Source organism: Nicotiana tomentosiformis, chromosome 6, assembly GCF_000390325.3.
Source record: "Nicotiana tomentosiformis chromosome 6, ASM39032v3, whole genome shotgun sequence".
Lineage (NCBI taxonomy): Eukaryota > Viridiplantae > Streptophyta > Magnoliopsida > Solanales > Solanaceae > Nicotiana > Nicotiana tomentosiformis.
The window spans coordinates 46,158,400-46,168,081 of NC_090817.1; the positions used below are offsets into that span (position 1 = coordinate 46,158,400).

A 9,682-nucleotide genomic window follows, 5' to 3' on the forward strand; every position below is an offset into this window, starting at 1 on the left:
TTCCTCTATTTCGGTCGGTATGCCGTAGACGGTTGGTTTTTGGCAATTTTCTAGCAGTGAATGAAAAAGATCAACTGAAGCAAAATGAATAGTGATAACTGATAATTTATGTAATCGACCAAACTGACTCGAGACCATATTAGCTTAGCTGTTTACAAACGAGAAATCCTTGTTACCACAAACTTGAATAATACATATTCCATTAACTAGCGGAGACCCTGGGTATTGGTTCTCTAATTCAGCTGTTTTGACTGTTCTTTAGTACATCGAAATCATATTTTCTGAAACTGTAACACCATATTATAACAACAGAATTGCCTCAAATGTCCCAGGTGTAGCAATACTTAATGCCCAAAGCTAGTTCTCCTCATCATCCTCATGAAGTCTTCAACATTAACCTCTCCATCACCTGCAATATTTACAGCCAAGAGTTCCTCAACATATTCCGTAACATGCAGCAAGAGATTCAGGGGAAACGGAAAAAAAAATTAGAACATCCCCTCCCTCCCTCCCGACCAAGGGGAGAGACAGAGGCTGCACACTCGCCCTAAGAGAAGGAAAGAGAAAGAGGATCACACTTCCTAAAAGAATGAGGTGAGCTAAATTCTGATAGACTCTAATATGCCAGAGCGCAACGTCATATTCCACCAAAAATGAAGTGAGCTAAATTATGAAGGACTCCAATACTCTAGAGCTCAACGTCAAGAACATCATAAACGAGAAAAGGTTATAAAGAATAATGAAGGTTGAAAACATACAAAAGACAAAAGGCTGGAGTACTACGTATACATATAAGTCATGGCATGTCGATCAACAGTACAAGAGTTGTGAGGTTCACTAATCAGCCAGTAAGATTTTACCAAGTGGAACTGCCTGGAGATAAGTAGTCCTGCAATATATTTTCAAAAACATTGACCATGTTTACTGTTATCATATAGCTATGCTATTATTGAAACGTGTGCAGATCCCTCAATCGCATCACATGCAATAGTTTATGTGATCGAAGGCATAATATCCACTGGAACCCCCATGGATTTTATCATCAACTTGATGAGTTAATTTCAAGATAGTTCATGAAACATTACATCAATCAACAATTCAACAGCTAATGAATATTTATCTCGAAAAAAATAGAGTACAATGTCCTAAGATTAGAACTTTAATGGAAAAGGGACTCTCAAAAATTACAGCATCTGTTTCGGAGTTAGTAACAGTAACATATACAAACAATATAAGATCTTAATGTATTTGTAGCTAAGAGAAACTAAGGGGAAGACAAACATTAGACAAGGTCAACAACTAAGGTTTGGAACAGATACACTTTCTTCTTAGTACGTCTATTATATTATCCTAAACAACTGGTAATATATATTAAGATGTCAATTTTTGGAATTTGGGTATAGCAGTTTTTGGATTAGCTAGGTTGTTTCAGAAGCTCCACCAGTAAAATATCTTAAATACCAACATATATTGAAACAAGTAGAAGCACTAAAGCATAAAGAGGAAAACTAGATAATAAAGCCTAACTTACGATCTTGATCTGCCGCTTCTATCATTTCCTGTATTTCTCTGTCAGTAAATCGCTCGCCCAACTCATCGGCGATTCTTTGAATGTCTGCAAAAGAGATCTTCCCCTGCATTTAAATTATCTGATGATTAGTAACCAACCGAAAAGAACAACTGAACTGTCAGGAAGACAACCAAATAAGCAGAAAGCAGGAGGGCAAGAAAAAGCAGGCACATTTTTATCTTGATCAATAACGTCAAATGCTTTCTTGAGCTCCTCTTTAGTATCCCTTTCTCCAAACTTGGCAGTCATCATGTGCACAAATTCATCAAAATCAATTGCACCACTGCCATCCTTGTCAACTTCTGCAATCATTTGATTGATCTCCTGGAATAACAAACACAGAGATCATGAGTGCACTAACACATATGAGAAAACCTGACAAGGGCAGAAAAGAAGAAGAAAAACTAAAACCAAGTTTTTAAGCCAGAAATAGACAATATGACATGATGGAAAGGCTCCAAATTAACAAAATGCGCGCACACGCATGGGAGGGAGGGAGGGAGAGAGAGAGAGAGAGAGAGTAAAAGATGAACTTATTCGCAAAATGACGCGTCAAATAACAAGTGAATGAGTAATCAAATAATATTAGAAATGTTAAAATAGTGATACAGGCACCTATGGTCCAAATCTTCTCGATGCATCTTCGAGATTTTGCCAATGGGATCAGCCAACATGTTATAGGCTAGGAATACAGAGCAAACAAAAAAACAAAATGAAAAAGAAAAATAGAAAATCCTTTTCAATAATCTATAGATTCCTTTATTTCCCTGGATCAAAACAATAAGCTGCACATCCTTCAGTGCAACTAACTAAGGTTCTTTGGCATCACTTCAGCACAGATAAACACAAAATAATGCAACTCAATTTATGTTTCAAGATCAAAATCACTCTGAAATTTGTAACCAGGCTGTCTACTTTGACAATCATTATGTACAAAGTGGAAGAGCTGCTAAACAGTCACTAGTAATACATTATTTGATAGCCACACAAGACATATACTAAGAATCCGGCTTAGTGTAGCAATGGAAAGAGCACACCCTTAAAACAAGCTCAACGTGTCCAAACAGAAAAAAAATAATGAAAGATGAAAGAAATTTATGTTAATCATTGCAGGGTATGCAAATCTTTTTCGATAAGTAAAGAGTAGCTTTTACTGAAATATCAGCAAAAAGATAATGCTGGGGAAAGTTACAAATCAAAACATAGAGGCCACTACATGCAGGGTATAGGAGCGTCGACGGCAAAAGGGGAAACAAAAAAAACCTTGCATAAATCTGCAACTCAAATATGAAAAACCGAAAGAACCAAACACAAATTCCAAAATCAGAGAATCTTTCAGTCGGCAATCATAAAGCAAGGAAACTGCTATCTATAATAGGACGAAAAGTAAAGTATTGAATCTCATAAATTCAAACTATACGCTTCAGAAACAAGTACAGATATTGTTGTCATTCCATATCTTTTAGACTTCTACTGTATGAAATATGCTGTTAAACAGAACGATACAGTTGAATATAGAACTAGCATATAAATACCTCTTCAGTTGCTTCAAAACCCAGGGCCCTGTAAAAAAGAACATATTAGTTTTATTTATCAATAAAATGAAGCAGGAAAGATACCACAGACCGTGAGAATGTGGGAGAAAGTAGAATTATCAAAAAGTCAAAGAAGGTTATTTAATAGATATCGAGGATGTTGTAAGCAAAGCAAGAAATTATCACAAACCTCATAGCAACATTGAGCTCTTTGGCATCAATGGTTCCTAAATAAGTTGCAAAAGATTAACACAGTCAGAAAGAAATTTAAATATCAATAACCACATCTAGTATGGATCTCCTTGAGGTTTATTTTACTACCAGAGTTGTCTGTATCAAAAAGCTCAAAAGCCTCTCTTATTTCTTGCCTTTTCTGTTGAGTTAACCCCTGATTACGTCCTCTGGGTTTCTCTCTCCGTGATGCACCTCTGTAAAGGCTTGCCTGCAGGATGACATAATTCAGGTGAGTGATACAGACTAAGATCAGAGATGGAGTAGTATCAAGCACATATCCAATATCACAAAGTGTCCAGCCAGCCATCTTTCTATAGCATATTTCTTTCTCGATATATCTATTTAATTCTTTTCTTTTTGTGATGAAAGTGGTATCTGGGCTAGCTTGCGCATACCTCGACTATTCCATTAGGTACCTGCTACCTCCTACCATCACAATTACCAAGTAACTCTACCCGCAATGGCTCAGGTATGGGAAGAAAATCACCTAGTGTTTTTTGCCTCCATGAAAATCTGAACCCGAAATCTCATGACTTTCCTCTCAGACCACTAATCCACCCTTGGATGCAATTCAAATCTCTCATAGAATTAGGCCGATAGTGGTAAAGGATGACATAAAAAATATGAAGATTCGCAAAGCTTGTGGTCCAGATAGCATCTATATAGAATCTATATAGAGGTCTGGAAGTGCCTTGTAGAGGTCGGAGTAGAATGGCTCACATTCACAAAGCTATTTAATGCTATACTAAGAAGTAGTAGGATGCCCAAAAACTGGAGAAAGAGTAACATGATACCAATTTATAAGAATAAAGGAGATATTCAAAGTTGTGCGAACTATATGGCATTAAACTCATAACTCATATGATGAAAATCTGGGAAAGAGTGATAAAGCGTGGACTTATAAATACGACAAGAGTGACAGAGAACCAGTTTGGATTTATGCCCGGTAAATCTATAACGGAAGCCATATTCTTGCTAAGAAAATTGATGAAAATTTATCACGAAAGGAAGAAAGATCTACACTTGGTATTTATTGATCTAGAGAAAGCATATGATAAAGTACCACGGAAAGTCCTTTGGTGCGGGAAGGAGAAGAAAGGAATTCATATTAACCAAGTCAGTCCTTTACGAGGGGATTCGTTTGACATGTTTTAATTGAGGGAGAAGGGTCGGGCGGCTAAGTTGCTCGACTTCGGGTGCGGGTATCCGATACAGGGACGGATCCGAGTATTGGATTCGGCAAAATCTAAATTTTAAGATTCGGGGGTGCGGATCCGGATATGGAATACGGGTGCGGGAATTCGGCTAATAAAAAATAGAGTTATAAAAACATTGTAAATTTTGAGAGATATTCTGCGAAAACTTACATGAATATTGTAGAATTCAATTTTTCATTCTCCAAGATGGACATTATTCTTTCATTCTCCTAAATCTGTTATATTTTTGATTTTGAGAAATCAAAATCTCAATTTTTCTCCCAAATTTGTCGATGGACTCCGGTCAAAGTTTCCGAAGCCAGTTGACCGAATCCAGGACGTATCCCGCTCCCGCTCACGTCCCCGTCTCGTATCGGGACGGGGACGGCACCAAAATCGAAGAGCCCGCGCAACTTAGTCGAGCGGGTTATGGGCAGTGTTTAAAAAAGTGCCCGTTTCCTCGCTTTAAGCGAGAAGCTAGGCGAAGCGTGAAGGGCAGCGCTTCAGCAAGGTGAAGCGACTCAGGTCAGTAAAAGAGACCGCTTCTTTGTAAAAAGCGAGAAACAGGGAAAGCGAAGCGAAGCGAAGAAGCATCCGCTTCTCTGTTTTAAAATACCCAACCCTATTTTATTAAAAACGAGTTTTTTGGGTTAAACACTGGTCTGGACTTCTTCAACAGCAGCGACTAGGGTTCTTCAACTTCCAACAGCAACGACTTCTTCTTCTTCATCTACTTCTGATTTCTGAAAGAATCTCAAAGCATCAACTAGGGTTGTTCTTCTTCTTCTTCTTCTTCTTCAAGTTCAAGACTTCAAGACTTCAACAGGTATGTTCTGAACTTCTAAGATTTTCCTTCTTCTTTTTCTTCTTCTTCTTCTTCTTCTTTCTGAACGTCCAAAAAGCGGCGAAATGCTGGCGAATTTTTTCCAGAAAATTACTGCCCAATTTTTTCAGTTTTTAACAAAGAATTCCTCTAATTTTTTATATCCTTTATTCTTAGTTCTTATTGCCTTTCTTATGTGTTATGTAGTTGTTCTTTTAATGGCGCCAAAAGAAGATAGTAAAGACCCGGCTTGGGCTTACTTTGAAAGAGTTAGCTAGACCAACAAGATGGTCATTAGATGTCTTTTTTATGATAAGATTTCAAATGGGGGAATCTATCGTCAAAAAGCGCATCTAATCGGTGGTGATCCAAATGTCGCATCTTGTCCTAAAGTTTCGTCGCATGTAAAGGAAGAATTGAAAGCATTCCTTCAAAACAGTATTTATTTTAATTTTTTTTTTAAATTCCGCTTCACTTCAAAAAAGCGAGCGCTTCGCTTCTCGCTTCTCGTGAAATGGAGGTTGTCACTTTTCCTCGCTTTACGCTCTTCACAACACTGGTTATGGGTAACCGAGTCTGGATGGGTTTTCTTAATGATGGGTTGGTTCTTTCACTCAGACAACGACATGTGTCATGTCCTTTAAAACAGGGGCAAATGTAGAACTTTGATGGATGGTAGGGGTATATATGATCTGAAGTATAACGAGAGACACGATTGAACAATAAAAAAAGTAGAGGGGTATGTCCGACCCTTTTCTGTTATATAAATGTCATAAAGGATATGTATCAAAGAGCCATCACTAGCATGAGAACAGTAGTAGGAGATACAGAAGGTTCGGCATTGAGCCCCTACTTGTTTACCCTAGTTTTATGGATGAGCTAACCAACACAATACAAGATGAGGTCTCATAGTGTATCTTATTTGTTGATGACATTGTGTTAATTGACAAAACTAGTGAGGGTGTCAACCAAAAGCTTGAGATATGGAGAAGCGCCTCGGAGACTAAGCTATAGAATAAATAGAAGTAAGACTGAATACATGCACTGTAAGTTTAGTCAGCATGAGAAGAACGAAGTTAAGGTAAGACTAGATGGGATTGTGGTGCCAAAATTCAAATAATTTAAATACCTAGGTTCGTTGTTTCTAGAGAATGGAATGATAGATGAAGATGTTGCCTATAGGATGAAATGGAAAAGTACTAATAGAGTGTAGTGTGATAGAAGAATGCCTACCAAAGAGAAAGGTAAGTACTATAGAAGAGTTATAAAATCGGCAATTTGATATGATAGTGAATATTAGGCTGCTAAAGTCTAACATATTCATAAGATAGTGTTGCGGAGATACGAATGCTAAGATGGATGTACGACCATACAAGATTAGAAAAGATAAAAAATGACCACATTCGCCAAAAGGTTCAAGTATCACACATTGAGGATAAAATGAGAGAAAGTGGCTTGAGATGGTTTGATCATATCTTGCGCCGCCTTACAGAGGCACTGGTGCGTAGGTGTGAAACTATTGTAAGTGAAGGTATTAGAAAGGGACGAGGTAGACCTAAAATCACATGTAAGGAAGTTGTCAAGAAAGATCTACAAATCCTTGGAATTAGTACACACTTAGCTAAAGATTTGGCGAAAGAAAAAGATTCATATATGTAATACTTACTAGTTAGGAATAGGCTTAAATATTACAATGTTTCTTATTATTATTATTAATATATATATATATATATATATATAAAACTTATTTTCATTTTATTTTGGCATGATGATGATATGAGCTAAGCTTAAGGAAAAAAGTGAGGATTCATCTCGCCGACCCCAACATTGTTTGGGACTGAGGCGTAATTAATGTTGTTTGTATCATGTCGTTCTCCTGGAATACTAAGCTAGATATCTGAATTGTCTGCATTTAGACACCACATCCCATCTAACCACACTTTATTCTTTTTAGATCAGGTTGTTTTGTTTTTCAATCTCATTCTTCTAAAGAAAAGGTATAGAAAACTTACAGTTTTAATTTACTTTCCCAAGTATTTAACGCAATGCATAAGAAAACACAAGAGGAGAGGCTATATAAGTCGCAGCATTTAGAAATTGTTGGTTCAACAAAATGTTTTTTAGCACCATATACTGCCATCATAGAGGATTTTCTTTTTGACAAGGGTAAATTTTATAAATGGAAAGGCCAGCACTAAGAAAGTGACCATTTCATAGCCGACATTTGCTGTTAGAGAGGACAAAAGGGAGAGACATTTGGAGAAGGATGATGAAGATAAGGGATGAGAATCAGAGAGTTGGAAGCAAGTTCTTATGTGTCATCAGAGGATCATCGGCGGCTATGTTTGAAGTGCTAAGTGGAGATAAAAAGTGGAGTGCATTTAGAGCATCCAATGAGTTCAAATCTAAAGTACTTCAGTCAACTACTCAAAAGACTTGCTCCATGCTTAGATTAATGTGTTGTCAACAACTTATATTGCTCTCTAGACCATGGTGTTTGATTAATATTTAACACCCACTTGACTAGCTTTGCAGCACGTCATACTACAGATTTTTCGAAAAGAGAAATAACCAGATGGAGAGGCACGGCATCAGAGCTTGGGTTTTCTTGAGATATATGAAAATTTTCACATAGCACAAGATTCTCAAGAAAGAAGAAAGAAGAAAAAAGAGGTCTGAAGACCTATTGCAAAACTATCTGATTGAAACCTCAATGTAATAAGATAGCTTACTTTTTTTAAAGTACCCATACAACTTAGAGAGTAACAGCACGTCGAAAAACATAAACATGAAGGGAAACAAACACAAGAAAATGAAGTAGCTGAGTAAGACCACCTTCCAGCACAAACTATATTTCCCATTTTTAATCTTGTATTTTTGTTCCCTTTTAGTTGACAAATCATAAGTCGGACATGTTTCTTTTCCTAGTGACATAATTTGATTTTCCAATCAGATCAACAGCTCAAAAGAGCTCTATGCTTATATCACAAATGAAAAAAACCACAGGTCAGGATGTTTTCATATAGATTGCAGTTACGGGAGAAAGTAAAAAGGGAAATAACAGCAGCGTTTCACCCCTTGTGAAAGCTCTTCATGTATTTTCACCACATTATAAGCTGAAACAAACTTTCTTTTTCTTTTCTTCTCAAGTGCTAGACCACCCCCCCCCCCCCTCTCTTCCCACCTTCGTCTCCGGGTTCTTTCAGGGGAGGAGCTAGAAACCCGAACGAGTTCGACTGAACCCAGTAATTGTATTTTTGTGTTAAAAAATTCATTAAGGGTCTATTGAAAAGCCGTGCATAATTATTACTAGGGTCGTAATTGTACACCCCGGTAAATATGTACAAACATTAAATTTAGAACTCAATTACTAATACTTGAAGTTATCTTCTAAATTTCAGAAACTCATAAAGTTGAAATCATAGCTCAGCCTTTGGGTCCTTTCCAACAACAATCTATTTCCTTTTACCTCAAACAAAGAAAGCTACCAACAAAAGATCAACACCTTCACATAAACATAAATAAAAATATTTAAAGAAAAGGACATTCAAAAAGACTAGAATCATTACCGTTGATCTTTCTTCTAAATAAGTCTGCAAAAAAAATCAAAAGGAAGAAAAGAAGGATTAATAGCATCCAAGCAGTATTAAAGAACTCCAAAAGGGTATTAGCAGAAATTGTATTAAACAGGAAACTGAGGCAAGTTTCTCCATGCGTTATAGTAATTCTTGAACTTGTGAAAAAGGTAAAGCAAAACGAAGAGAATCTTATGAAATTGAAGAAAGAAGCTAGTACCATTTTGATAAAGACTTAGAATGATGAGAGGGAGATCTAGGAGATGGTCGTCTGGGTAGAGTTGTACTGCTTCTTCTAGGAGGAGGAAACGCGTTGGACTATTTCTGAAACTGCAAAGGATTTTCAATTTCAATTTCAATTTCAACTCACGGGTAATTTCACTTAGACCCGTGAAGTTTAGACTCTTACCTCTACTGGCTGCCCCAAGAGCAAGGCTGGAAAAAAAAAAAGATAAGCATAAAAGAGGGTATCTTTACTTGGACCCCTGAAGTTTTAAATTCTGAAAGTTTCACCTCAAATAGTAGTAGTAGTGACGACCTCAGTAACTATACCTGGGATTTCAGGTATTATTTGGAAGGATTTATGAATTATGATCCGGTAAATATTTGGATCAACAAATTTGGAAAAAAATTGATGAATAATGTGAAGACATTATATGAGAAATGGTACCATATGATGATATTGTAGATTTTGGAATTAATACAAGATTTTTTGGAAAAAGGTTTTGTTTACCCTTAAAACGGATAAT

General features: G+C 36.7%; 1 protein-coding gene across 2 annotated transcripts; it reads right to left on the minus strand.

Moving 5' to 3' along the window:
• Window positions 1-75: 75 nt before the first annotated feature.
• LOC104108539 (caltractin-like) lies at window positions 76-9,335 on the minus strand. 2 transcript variants are annotated; one of them, XM_009617604.4, is made up of 9 exons: window positions 9,154-9,335; window positions 8,928-8,951; window positions 3,427-3,547; window positions 3,296-3,332; window positions 3,106-3,133; window positions 1,742-1,894; window positions 1,532-1,634; window positions 759-889; window positions 76-409 (listed from the first exon to the last, which is right to left on the minus strand). In XM_009617604.4, the coding sequence occupies exons 1-8, from the start codon at window positions 9,154-9,156 to the stop codon at window positions 780-782; spliced, it is 579 nt and encodes a 192-aa protein (XP_009615899.1). In that variant the 5' UTR covers window positions 9,157-9,335; the 3' UTR covers window positions 76-409; window positions 759-779. The 2 variants fall into 2 exon arrangements, with proteins under 2 accessions (XP_009615899.1, XP_009615900.1); XM_009617605.4 differs by lacking the exon at window positions 759-889.
• Between the last annotated feature and the right edge of the window lie 347 nt (window positions 9,336-9,682).

Bases quoted from the DNA above. Each gene is read 5' to 3' on its own strand.
- LOC104108539 (XM_009617604.4), bottom strand. The intron at 3,333-3,426 runs GTAGTAAAATAA...CAACTTATTTAG, and splicing joins TTTTGATACAGACAACTCTG to GAACCATTGATGCCAAAGAG. The intron at 1,895-3,105 runs GTATTTATATGC...TTGTTATTCCAG, and splicing joins GTTTTGAAGCAACTGAAGAG to GAGATCAATCAAATGATTGC.